At 51.0% G+C, this 12,212-nt stretch overlaps 2 protein-coding genes across 4 annotated transcripts; one reads left to right on the top strand and one right to left on the bottom strand.

The window, feature by feature from the left end:
• Nucleotides 1-767: 767 nt before the first annotated feature.
• Nucleotides 768-6,561, top strand: LOC308461643 (uncharacterized protein). 2 transcript variants are annotated; one of them, XM_080978720.1, is made up of 4 exons: nt 768-967; nt 1,864-3,015; nt 4,085-4,214; nt 5,792-6,561. In XM_080978720.1, the coding sequence occupies exons 2-4, from the start codon at nt 2,215-2,217 to the stop codon at nt 6,259-6,261; spliced, it is 1,401 nt and encodes a 466-aa protein (XP_080834846.1). In that variant the 5' UTR covers nt 768-967; nt 1,864-2,214; the 3' UTR covers nt 6,262-6,561. The 2 variants fall into 2 exon arrangements, with proteins under 2 accessions (XP_080834846.1, XP_080834845.1); XM_080978719.1 differs by having other exon boundaries at nt 1,679-3,015.
• A 4,388-nt stretch (nt 6,562-10,949) lies between these two features.
• LOC308460708 (uncharacterized protein) lies at nt 10,950-11,685 on the bottom strand. Of its 2 annotated transcripts, XM_080977208.1 has the most exons (3): nt 11,534-11,685; nt 11,276-11,417; nt 10,950-11,164 (listed from the first exon to the last, which is right to left on the bottom strand). In XM_080977208.1, the coding sequence occupies exons 1-3, from the start codon at nt 11,626-11,628 to the stop codon at nt 11,108-11,110; spliced, it is 294 nt and encodes a 97-aa protein (XP_080833334.1). In that variant the 5' UTR covers nt 11,629-11,685; the 3' UTR covers nt 10,950-11,107. The 2 variants fall into 2 exon arrangements, with proteins under 2 accessions (XP_080833334.1, XP_080833333.1); XM_080977207.1 differs by lacking the exon at nt 10,950-11,164 and having other exon boundaries at nt 11,190-11,417.
• Between the last annotated feature and the right edge of the window lie 527 nt (nt 11,686-12,212).

Genomic DNA, 12,212 nt, shown 5'->3' with positions numbered 1-12,212 from the left:
TCTACAATTTCCAGAGTGGATTAACAGTCAGCCCCTCTTCCCAGGGAACAGCCATGTAATAGATCCTTCAGGAAAGAGCTTTGGGATTTCAGCAGAGGGGCTGGTCCATTGGGGTGAATGGCATTCCCCCCCCCCTTAACCTCAGCCTGCCCTCAGCCAACCACCACCTGCCACCCTCTCACTTCCCTCTTGCCCAGAGGGTGGCACTGCCTGCCAGTTTCTTCCTCCTTAGTCCCTGCAGAACTACTCAGCAGGGAGGAGGAGGAGGAGGAGAAGGAGGGTGGGAACTACACTACAATTACTGTGGTGATTTGCCAGCCATCGGCTCTACAGCCAACTACTATTGACCTTTCCTTCTTCCTCCCTTCCATTCCCGATGGGCACTAGCCACCACTGGCATTCCTCGTTATTCTGTTATAATTTAGGGCTGCTGTACGGGAATTATGGTTGCATCCGCACGGCATTCCTGGGCTCATTCTGACATTCGGCCTGGATTTAATGTGCTTGGGAGAAAATTGTGGTCTTCGGGGCATGAACACCCTAACGTAACGTCTGAACGGGCACTCCCGTGCACGCACATAAACCCATGCTACTGCGCCGAACAGCCAGGTTATCGCGCATACAAAGGCATTGGCTTAGCCTGGGCTGGATTTTTGAACCTGCTTTCAATTCTTAAACGGCAGATCTGTCCCCCACCCCCCTCTTTTGTTTTATTGTATAGAAAGAGCGTGAAAAGTTAGATGATTTGAGCCAGCTTTGCTGCGACGCCGATCCGGTTTCTCTTTTCTATTGATAACGTGGCGACGAATGAGATTTTCCAAGGGTTAATATGATAGAGCAGGGGAGCGCGAGAGGGGCTTCGGAGAGGAACCTTCCTGCTCCGCCTCTCTGGAGATGGAGGTGGGAGGGGGGCAGTGTTTCAGCAGGAGAATCAGGAGCTTGTGGTGGAGGCGAGGCAGTCCTGGGGGTGAGTTAAAAAGAGGTCCCGGGAAGATGGAGAACGCAGCACCCATAGGGTGCTTTAGCTAGAGAGAGAAAAGGGAAATAGATGTAAATGCATAAATATCAAGGGGTGCTTAGCAGCTACCCCTGCGATTATTAATTTCCCAACCATACATGCTTTCTAATCAAGATTGTTACCCTCCACCATCCCACCCGCCCACCCCCGCAGACCAAAATCTCCTTTAGCTGCTTGAGTTTCCAACCTGTGCAGCTGAAAGGAATGTGCTCTGCTTTCAGAAAAGTTGTGCAATTCATGCATACAAATGGGCAGGAGAACAGACCTTTTATCAGCTAGATAATAAACAGACACCCCTTGGATATCTCTACCATGGACAGAACTGAGTGCAATCCTGAGTCAATTCTGGACTCATAAATACCCCATCCCTTGCCTGAGCCATTTTTGGAAACAGTTTGAAGCCAGGTTAAATGCCCTGGATTCCCCCAAACAACTCTGAAAAGTACTGGTTATGCAAAGAGTGATGAGGACATTATTAGAAGCCTCTGATTCCTTCCAAGAACTACAATGCCAAAGATCCTTGGGCGGGAACTCTGAGATTAAACAGGTTTCATTTAAAAGCATAGTTTGAGAATGTTGAGAGAGGGCCAACCCTGGTTCACTAGCCTCTCCCTGATCTACACCAATATTTCTTTTTTTAACCATATCTCATCATTTCAGGCACAGTTGGTTCTCATCGCTCAGAGATGTCACATTACTCTACAGATCATCATATCCTAATTAGGGCACTCACTTGATTCAAGAAACGCTAGTTGATCCATTGTAGCTGTTTTAATTGATCGAATCTGCACCTTCATCAAACAACAGCCCTGGAGGAAAAAACTATTTTGCTCTTCATTTTTCAGTAATGCATCCACACAGGCGCTTTCTTAAAGAGACGTACCCTGCTACGTAAGATAGAAAAGGAAAACGTCTTTCCTGAGATGGTTGCCTGCCAGCACACATGCTGTTTGTAAGTCCTTGCCTTAAAAAAATGATTTTTTTAAAAGGAAAAAGAAGCTGCTGCCTGATTCGTTCACACTTGTTATCGTACAAAATAATTTGTAATTGGCTGATCTGATGTCTATTTAAACGGTGTTGCTGTTACGATTCTTCCACGGCTGCCTCAAATCGCCTTATGTAGTCACTGATGGATGTGAGAGAGGGAGTTTCGGGGAGCAAGAATGCAGGTTTGAAGAGAGTGTGAAGGTGGTACCATGAGAGAGAAGATGGCCACAGAGGAGGGGGCCGAGGCAGACCTGGGGGCTGTGACCCAAGCGCCACTGAGCCTGCAAGGCATTAAAATGGAAGAGCAAGCACCAGCAGCCCTCAGAATGGGACAAGCCCTAGAAAAAGCAGGACAGGCTTCTTGTGTCCTTCGTGCCAGGAAGCTCTTGCAATGGAAGGTGTCTCCACTGGTCAAGGAGGAGCCAGATGCAGGAAGGATCCAGCGCTGGGAGGTCCAAGGCCCAGAGACAGAACATCCCCTTTCTTTTGGATGGGGGAGAACAAGGCCCACTGAGGCTGAACCTTGGGATGACATCCTGGCACTTTTTGCTTCCTTTGAGCACGTGGCCTACGCCTGCCGGTGGCCGAGGGAAGAGTTGGTGGCCCGGCTTTTGCCAGCCCTGGGCGGGGAGGCCCAAGAGGCTTACCTCAGTTTGGACACTAGTGACAGAAGGGACTATGGGAAAGTGAAGGCAGCCATCTTGAAGAGGGAACCCGTGGCGTCGGAGAAGCGGAGGAGGCACTTCCGGCAGTTCCAGTACCAGGAGTCAAGGGGGCCGAGGGATGCTTGCCGGCGGCTCTGGGAGCTGTGTCGTCGTTGGCTGAGGCCGGAGAGCCGAAGCAAAGAGCAGATCCTGGAGCTGCTGATCCTGGAGCAATTCCTGACCATCTTGCCAGAGGAGGTCCGGAGCCAAGTTTGGGAGCAAGTCCCAGAAACCTGTGCCCAGGCGGTGAACCTGGCTGAGAATTTTTTGGCAAGGCAGCAGGAGGCTGAGAGGCAGGTACTCCAGGTGAGAGGATCCTGCAGTTCCTTCTTGATCCCTGGGGTCCCAAATTGGTCTAACCATGCGGGAAGTTTTCCTTAGGCGCTTATGCGAGGGGAGACAAAGCACCTCTCTCCTCCTGATCACCATCTGATAAAATCCTTCTCATGTAAAATGTCTTCATAAAGGCAAAGATGGTCAAAGCTGCTTTATGAGCTGTGAAAATCTGGTGCACGAAGGCTTGGAATAATATATTTAATTTGTATAGACTTTAGCTGTATGGAGAACGATGTAAGTGCTTTGCCCAAAGTTAGAAGCAAAGAATGTCCATGTCCAAAGACATAAAATCTAAACAGACAGGACACAAAAGGCAGGGAAGAGAATTAGGAGATCAGGAGTGGGGAACCCGCTGCCCCCCAGATGTTGATGGACTCTGGCTCCCATCATCCCTGACTACTGGCCATGCCAGCTGGAGACCCCCAAGGAAAGAAGGCTCAGAGCGAGGGGACTGGTGGTGGGATTACGATGGGAGATCAGAGGGAGAAGAGGGACAGGCTTGGAGGAAGCAGTGTCAGAAGCTGAAGAGGTAACAGGGTTTAGTGAGCTGGGAGAATCTGTGGCAGAGAGAGGTCTAGAAGCAGAAGCAGGAGAGGAGGGAGGCAGATAAAGAAGTCAGGGGGTCTCCCCTCCTACTGTGACCAGCTCCCTTCCCTCTGGTATCCCAGGACCAGAAGGGGTTATGAAGAGGGAGGAGCAGAGACGGGCTTGCCAGCGGAGTCTCAGGTTGCTTGGGAAGGACCCAGAGAGAAGGAGATTTTGGCATCTTCTGAGTAGGAGCAAAACCTACTCAGAAGAGTTGTTGTGCTCATTAGGACTGGCTTCCCTGAGTTTATAATTTGTATGATTTATTGCTGGCTGGCTTCCTGACATTCTGACATCAAATCATGCTGACTCGTGAGAGTCTCCAGTTCTGTCTCAAACCCAGTGAAGTCCTTTGCTCCCCCAAGCTTTTCCAGGGAGTTTGTGCCAGGATGTCGAATGCTCATTCCTACCAGCCCTGTTCCTGCATTGAGCGGGACCTTCCCTGCAATTTCAGGTGTCAGGGCCATTCGAGGACACCCTCGTGAGTTCCCCAAGGGCAGAGCTGGCTCCGTCAGACACCAGGCAGAGCCTCTTCTGCAGGAAGGCCAAGCAGACAGGTGGTGGAGGAGATGCCAGCTCTCTGGGTGAGTAGTTGCTGCATTTTTGAAATTCAAGTTTACATAGGCGTTGCCATCTTCACAAGTGCATAGCTTGTACTGTTGTTTTAACTGTTGAGTGTTGCGTTTAACTTAGAGTGTTGTTCTAAGTGTTAAGTAGCATGTGATTGGTGTACACCCCCCACAAAATCCAGAACTGCAGGTGATCAACTGGGTCACCCTACCCCTACATTTGCCTCCAGCTCTCCCCTTGAGCTCTCCCCAGTTCTGTAAAATTAGTGTGCAGCAACCCTGTTCACAGAATTTTTTATGGGGCCATCCATACCAGCTGTTTCTGCCATGTCTTGGAAACAGCAGTACTATGTTCCAGTTCATGTGATGTCCCTTATTGGAGTTCCACTTCCTGGTCTTCAGGCCAGGGCTGATATCATTCCTTGTTCTCTTCAGCCAGTTTTGGCCAAACCACACTATGTTTCTTTTCTGATGCTGGTTCTTCTGACACAGAGGCAACATGGGACTCACTGGCCGACGAAGGGGGCCCTGGCGGATGTGGGAAGCGAGACCCTTCTGCAGGGCCAGGTGGGCAGGGTACTAGACTGCTGTTATATACAGGAGACATCCAAATCCTTACAGGGGAGGCTAACGGCTTGAGAATTATGCAGCACAAAGTTTTACCTTTGTCATGAACTTGCTAGGCAGTCTTAGGCAAAAGCCACTCTCCATTTCAGCTCCTTTCCCCCATGCTCAACACGGGCAAAATAATGTTGAGATTCCTGCATTGCAGCGGGGTGTGTGTGTGTGGACTAGATGACCCTTGGAACCCTTTCCAATTCTATGATTTTTAAAGAGTTGCTATAAGAAAGCCAGTATGGTTAGTGTTGGATTAGGACCTGGGAGACCCAGGTTCAGATCCAAATGCAGCCATAAAGCTTACAGGGTGACCTTGTGCCAGTCACACTCATTCTCTCTCCTCTATTCCCCTTTATAATAATAAATTTTATTTAAACCCCGCCCTCCCCAGCCAAGACCAGGCTTAGGCTAACACCAGATATAAAAACAATTGATTAAAATACAACTTAAAAACAAGATTAAAATACAACATTAAGATGCAGCCTCATTTCAGTAGAAACTCAAATCAAAAACCTTTTGGGGATGAAAACATCCCCAAGCTACAATTAGAGAGCTACAATTCCCTTCGAAGAGGGATTGACTATTAAACTACTCTGGGAATTGAGAGCATTGCGAAGGGAATAGAATGGTTTCCCAACAACTCTTTGCACCCTGAATAAACTGCCCTTCCCATAATTATTTATGGAAAGGGATGACCATTTAAAAAGGAATCACTGTGCTTGAGATGTAGGGTGTGAATGTGGGAGGAAAAAAATGAGAATTAATTGACTTGGCCAGTCATTGTCCAGACGCTACTTGCTATTGGGCTCCCTACTTTCTGCTTTGCTGGTCCAAATGGGCACCAGCTGTTCCTTACATTAAACATTTCTTTTCTTTTTATTCATTAGTGCATTTACACCCCACTCAGGGTTGGCTGTATTTAGAGCCTTCCTCCTGCCAGCTTCAGGCCTTCAGTCTTCTTTTCTCTCTGGCAGCTGGTAGCTGTGGAGCGGTGTCCGGATTCTCTCCCCTCCCTGCATCAACCAGAAATGAAGAGTATGGAAAGAGGCTTGTGGGAGCTGAGGGGCTCCCAGCACACCTGAGCGCCGCCAGCAGGGACAGCGCGTACCTGTGTTCCCAGTGCGGGAAAGGGTTTCGTTGGCCGTCGGCGCTGGCTGTCCACCAGAGGACCCACACGGGGGAGAAGCGGCACCGCTGCGCCGAGTGCGGGAAGTGCTTTGGCCAGCGCGGCCATTTGACGGTGCACCGGAGGATCCACTCGGGAGAGAAGCCATACGGGTGTCCTCAGTGCGGGAAGCAGTTTGTCGACTCCTCTCACCTCACCAAGCACCAGAGGACACACTTGGGGGACAGGCCCCACCACTGCGCTGAGTGCGGGCGAAGGTGTGCCAATAAACGCTCGCTCGTGCAGCACCAGCGAATTCACAGCAGGGAGAAGTCCTAGGCCTGGGGATGAGCCTAGGCCCCTCTTGAGATTCAGGGGCTGAGTTATATTGCTGTAAGGCGGAGATTTGGCCCTCCGGGTATCACTGGTCTGTAGCTGCCATCATCGCTGGCCATGCTGGCTGTGACGGAGGACCAAAGGTTCAGTTCCTCATTCCTGGTGTAACTGAAGAGAAAGGAGCCCCTGTTTCCACCCTTTGTCCCCCTGGGGGAAGAAACCAACAGATGCTCAGGGGTCTCTGGGGGTTTTCCTGTTGTTATTCTGTCTCTCACAGCTGCAATAAACCTACCATTAAAATTACGGACTGGTCATTTCTTCGTCAGAGGGCAAACGGGCAAATTTAGCAGGGGATCAAATACTTTCCCCCCTCTCACTGTATATAGCAATGAGGAAGCATGCTTGGGTGAGCTGGTCCTGCAGGTCTGTAGTAGCAGCCAGCTGTGCCGAGTGCCCTGAATATCAAACAGAATTCTTCCCAGCCCTTGGAGCCCTTTTGGAATGTAAAAAAAATACATTTTCTTTTAAAATTAATGCATTGACAAATAAGTGGATAAGAAGGCGTTCATGTTTCAGGAGCCTACTTGAAATATAAAGGGAATGACAGCTGAACCGGTGTTTGATTTGGTGGTATGTATGTCATTCAGTTCTGAAGGTGGGCTGAAGAATTTGTTGTTATATCTGCCTTCACAACATGAAAGCGTTTGTGACTGAATTTTACCCCAGGTCAGAGAGGTGTCATTGAGTATAGGAGGTGTGATCAGAATCCATATTTGTTTCTCTTAAAAACAGGCATGACCTCTAACAGAAGAGGTGATTGTAAATGAACTTAACGGAAGATAGTCAGGCCTACCAGACCAATGGGCCTGTACATTTATCTCTTCCCCCTCCCCATTACACATCTTTTAGAGTGGTCTAAAATTTTGAGTTCTTCTCCAGGGCCAACACTTGGGCAAAGTGACGTCTGGTGCCCCCCCCCCCAATCGATAAGTCCTGGTGGGCTATCCTGACTATGGCAAGGGCAAAAACAGCAGTGGCCTAGGCAGCTTGAGGCAGCCATTTTACGTGGGGCATTGTGGGTAATTAAAATGGCTGGTGCTGGGCTAGAAAAATAATGATGACAAGCAAGCATCAGCGATGGACTCCAAGGATGCTTGGTAGTTTACCAACAGGACGTCACTGTTAAGACAGTGTTCATGGAAGACAATCTTACTTAGCTACGAGCGACTGCCAAAGAAGAAGATGAAGGCGAGGTCCCCCGCTTCAGCGCTGTAGACCATGGACAGGACTCTCCTGGGAGATAGTAAACTCGCCTTTCTGGGAGGTATCTTTTTCTTAAAAAATAAATAAATAGATTTTATTAAAAGATTTACTTGGGTTACAAAAGTTCGTGCATTGTTTCTGTTTTCAGTTGGTAGAGTCTTTTCTACAGATCAGTTATTCTGGGAGGTTTTTAAGCGGAGAAGTTTTAGTTGAGATTCCTGCATGGCCGGGGGTTGGAGTAGATGACTCTGGGGGTCCCTTCCCACTCTACAATTCCATGATTCCCTGCCACCCCCGGATCAGCTCAGCCCAAGGAGACTCCAGGAGAGCAGTGAGAGAGCTAAAAGCAGGATTGTTGGGGGGGGGCATTGGGGATTCAAGGGGGCAGCATGAAGACGGCTCCTCTGCAGTGGGCACTGGTTGCTTCTGCGGTCTAGAGGTACTTAGAGGTCAGCACCGGACAGCGATGAGGCCGTCTGCATGCTTTGGCTCAGCATCTGTGAGAGAGTGGTGGAAGCAAGGAGAGTTAGGCAGCAAAGCAGAAGCAGCAAAGGAGGGAAGGAGGTGTGGGAATGTTAAGGAAGGCAGGAGGGGATATATTGTTTTGATATCCCTTCTCACTCATGCTAGTGAATAAACAGCAGAGCACATTCCCTTTGCATCTGACTGGAAGTAAGTTGATGCTTCATTAGAATCCTTTAATTAAGCAATCCAGTCTGGCTTGGCCAGTCTGAATGGTTCTCGGTAACTTTCCCCTTTACTTCCCTCTTAATATAATAACGACACAACACAGTCTTCTTTAAAAGTAAGATTTATTTTTTAAACTCACATTCAGTTCACAGCAGTAATCTGAAGGCAGGCTTTATCTTGTGGTTACAGTGAAAAGAAGTCTGAGCTACATCTCAGACTTTCTGCTTGTGGGCTCCATCCTATGTGAAGGTTGAGCCATGTGCTGGCTAAGAGCCAGGAGAGCGAGAGTCTAAGACATGGGTAGGCAAACTAAGGCCCCCCACAAGGTCTGAGGGACAGTGGACCAACCCCCTGCTGAAAAAGTCTCCTGACCCCTGGTAAGAGTAAGAGTGGAGGAAAGTAAGGAGGAACGTGCCCCCGCAGCTCCCTCCCCCCAGACTCACTTGGAAGTTGACGGGGTCCAGGAGCAGGTTCTGGAAGGGCGGGGACGCTCAGGTCCTCGAGGGTGTCGACGATGTTGTCCACGAGGAGTCCGGCGTCCTTGCGGATAAACCAAAGTAGTTTCTTTCCCTGCAGGCTGATGTAGCCGGAGAGGTGCTACAGTAGGAAGGGAGAAGCAGGTGTGGGCGGTGGGGTGCGCGGCTAACAGCCTGCAGGAGATGAGAGTAAAGAGGAGAAGGGTCAGAACAGCGGCTTCGCCCGCGTGAGTGTGTCCCTGCCCGACGGGACGGGCTTACCGGGGCACAGGTCTCCTGCAGGTGCTGGGTAATATCATCATGGTGATGGCCACCTCAGAACCCAATTCCTAGGGACCGAGGTCCATTTGGGGTCCCCAATAAAGTATTTGAGGAGGCTGGGCCTCCACGAGACCAGCAGCAGAGACCTCGCTCCCCAAAACATACCCAGCAATGGCAATCAGTCTGCACACTGTGTCCATTGAGGGTTCTCAGTTCTTGGGCAATTGGGAGAGTTCTTCCCCTTTGGGGTTTTTTCCTTAATTTCCCTGTTGTTGTGCAAACCACAGGGGTGTGGGGCCTCCCCCCAGGCCTTGAGGCCCCTCCCACATCTGTGTAGGCAGCACTAGTTTGGCTCAGTAAGCAACTACCCTCTTGGCTGAAGAGGTAGAAAAAACAATCTGGGCAGCTTGGCAGGTCCCAAGCCCAGACCAGGAGGCTCTTGGTTCAAGGCCCCTTCCCTCAGGCCATGAGCCCGCTGCTTGAAAGGGCGCATCATTGCAAGGAAATATGCAGCTCCTCCTAACTGACTGATATTCCAAGGACGAAATGAGAGTCGCAGCACTTTACCTCTGGCGACTGAACAACCTCTGATATCGTTCCTTGTTCTCTTCAGCCAGTTTTGGCCAAACCACACTGTGTTTCTTTTCTGATGCAGGTTCTTCTGACACTGAGGGGACATGGGACTCCCTGGCAGATGTGGGAAGTGAGAGCCTTCTGCAGGGGCAGGTGGGCAGGGTACTAGATTGCTCTGATATACAAGAGACATCCAAATCCTTACAGGGGAAGCTGACACCTTCAGAATTATGCAGCACAAAGGTTTTACTTTTGTCATGAACTTGCTAGGCAGTCTTAGGCAAGCCACTCTCCATTTCAGCCCCTTTCCCCCATGTTCAACATGAGCAAAATAATGTTCGCATTCCTGCATTGTGGGGGTTGGACTGGATGCTCTTATTCAGTTAGTTAGCCTCTTTTGTCCACCATGTTGTCTCCATTGCAGTGGTTCTATGAGGTAGCAAGATGGCTGCCATTGCCACCTCCTATTTCCATAATAATTAATTTTTGTACCTCTTCCAACTGACTGGGTTGTTCCAGCTACTCTGGGTGACTTACTAAAGAATTACTGGGCGGAGGCCATGACTGTTCAAGTGTTATAATAGTGTTTTGAATGTACAGTTGTACCTTGGTTTTCAAACAGCTTATTCCTCAAACGTTTTGGTTACCGAACGTTGCAAATCTGGAAGTGACTGTTCCGGTTTGCAAACTATTTTTGGAAGCCGAACATCAGACGGGGCTTCCTGAAGCCAATTGGAAGCTGCGCTTTGGTTTCCAAACGTTTTGGAAGTCAAACGGATTCTGGAATGGATTCCATTCCACTTCCAAGATACGACTGAGTAGAGCCGGTGTGGTGAAGTTGGTGGTGTGTGGTTTTAAGACATTTGGAAATAATAGAGAAAATGCAGCAACAAAAATATAAGACTATCTCTGCACCAGCCAGAAAATGGGAAGCCCCATTAAATTAATCAATATGAAATGTTTAATTAGATTGTTTTTTGGGTTGGTTTTTTTTATATGACGTGGCAAGATTTGATATGTTATTAATTGAGATGTTATTAGTGAAAAAAAAATAAAAAAATTATTTATTTATTTATTTATTTTAAAAGAAGCCAATGAGAATCCTTGTCTCCTCTCCTGATGAGCCTCCAGCCTGGGTCCTCAAAGGAAGCCCTTCTCAAGAAGCAAAACGGTGTTTCCTGCCATCTTGAGCCCCTCCAGGCCTGCAAGCTCCCCTGCTATAGAGATATTCTCCCGTGGAAGGGACACTCCCGGGAGGTGGTGGACTCTCCTTCCTTGGGAGGTTTTAAGCAGAGGATGGATGGCCGCCTGCCAGGGACGATTTGATTCTGGGGGTTGGACTAGATGACTCTGAGTGTCCTTCCCAACTCCATTATTTCCCCCCACCCCCCCCACCCCGTTCAGCCTAAATAGACTCCAGGAGAGCAGTCAGAGCTAAAAGCAGGTTTATTGGGGGCAGGGGGGGACGAGGTCGAGGCTGCCACGTCCAGGCGGCACTTCTGCGGAGGGCGCCGGCTGCTTCTCTGGCCTAGCGGTACTTGGAGGTCAGCATGACGGGGCGGCTGTCGATGGAGACGCTGGCGCTGTTATCTAGGAGCCCGGACGTTGACGTCCATTATCACCTGGATGTCTGGGCTCGGCAGCTGCGGGAGGGGCGAAGGCGGGGAGCGTTAGAGAGGACGGAGCGGCGCGAAGGGGCGAAGGAGGGACCCACGTCTGGAGCCCCCGCCCGACGGGGAGGGAGAGAGACTCACCCTGGAGTTGACGGGGTCCGCCAGCAGGTTCTGGGCGGGCAGGGCGCTCGGGTTGCTGCGGTCGCCCTTGCCGTCATCAATGCTGAGGCGGCAGCCTAACCGGTAGAGGGAATTCTTCAGGTACTCCTTTAAGGGGCCGGTGCTACGGGAGGAGGGGGAGAAGAAGGTCAGCTTGCGGGAAACGAGAGTAAAGAGGAGAAGGGTCGAGCCATGGCCTCGCCATCGGGAGAGGGTCCCTGCCCGACGGGGCGGGCTTACCTGGGCACAGCCTGGGCGCCGATGTCTGCGGAACGGGACGGGATCTCGGCCCAAACGGGCTGCACGTGGCTCTGGTTGACTCCGCTCAGCGCCATCCTTCCAGCTCAACCTCTTCGGTGCCGTCGGAGCAGGGGCAGCCCTTTTATCGCCGTCCACCCCAGCCTCCCCGCCCCCGCGAGTGGCGTCTCTCTCGGGCTCTTCCTTCCGTCGGCACTGCTGCCTCTCCCGCGTCCCAGCCTCCCACGGCCTTGGCTGGGATTCGGGACGGGGCGTACGCGCCCTGGCAAGGGAGTAGCTTCCCTGCCTTTCCTGATGCCTCCCGGGCTTACCTGGGCACAGCCTGGGCGCCGATGTCTGCGGAACGGGACGGGATCTCAGCCCAAACGGGCTGCACGTGGCTCTGGTTGACTCGCTCAGCGCCATCCTGCCAGCTCAAGCTCTTGGTGCCGTCGGAGCGGGGGCAGCCCTTTTATCACCGCCCGCCCTGCCCCCCGGGTGGCGTCTCCCTCGGCCTCTGCCGGCGCGTCCTTGCCTCCCACGGCCTCGGCAAGGATCCGGGAAGGGATGCACGAGCCCTGGCAAGTGAGCATCCTCCTCGCAATTCCCGCTGCCTGCTGCCAGGCGGACACCGTCGAGCATCTTCGCTGGACGCTCCCTGGGCGATGATGACTCGGTAGTC

The sequence above is a fragment of the Podarcis pityusensis genome, assembly GCF_964106645.2.
Source record: "Podarcis pityusensis genome assembly, chromosome: 13".
NCBI lineage: Eukaryota > Metazoa > Chordata > Lepidosauria > Squamata > Lacertidae > Podarcis > Podarcis pityusensis.
The sequence above is the reverse complement of the archived record's forward strand: the minus strand, read 5'-3'. Positions and strand labels throughout refer to the sequence as shown.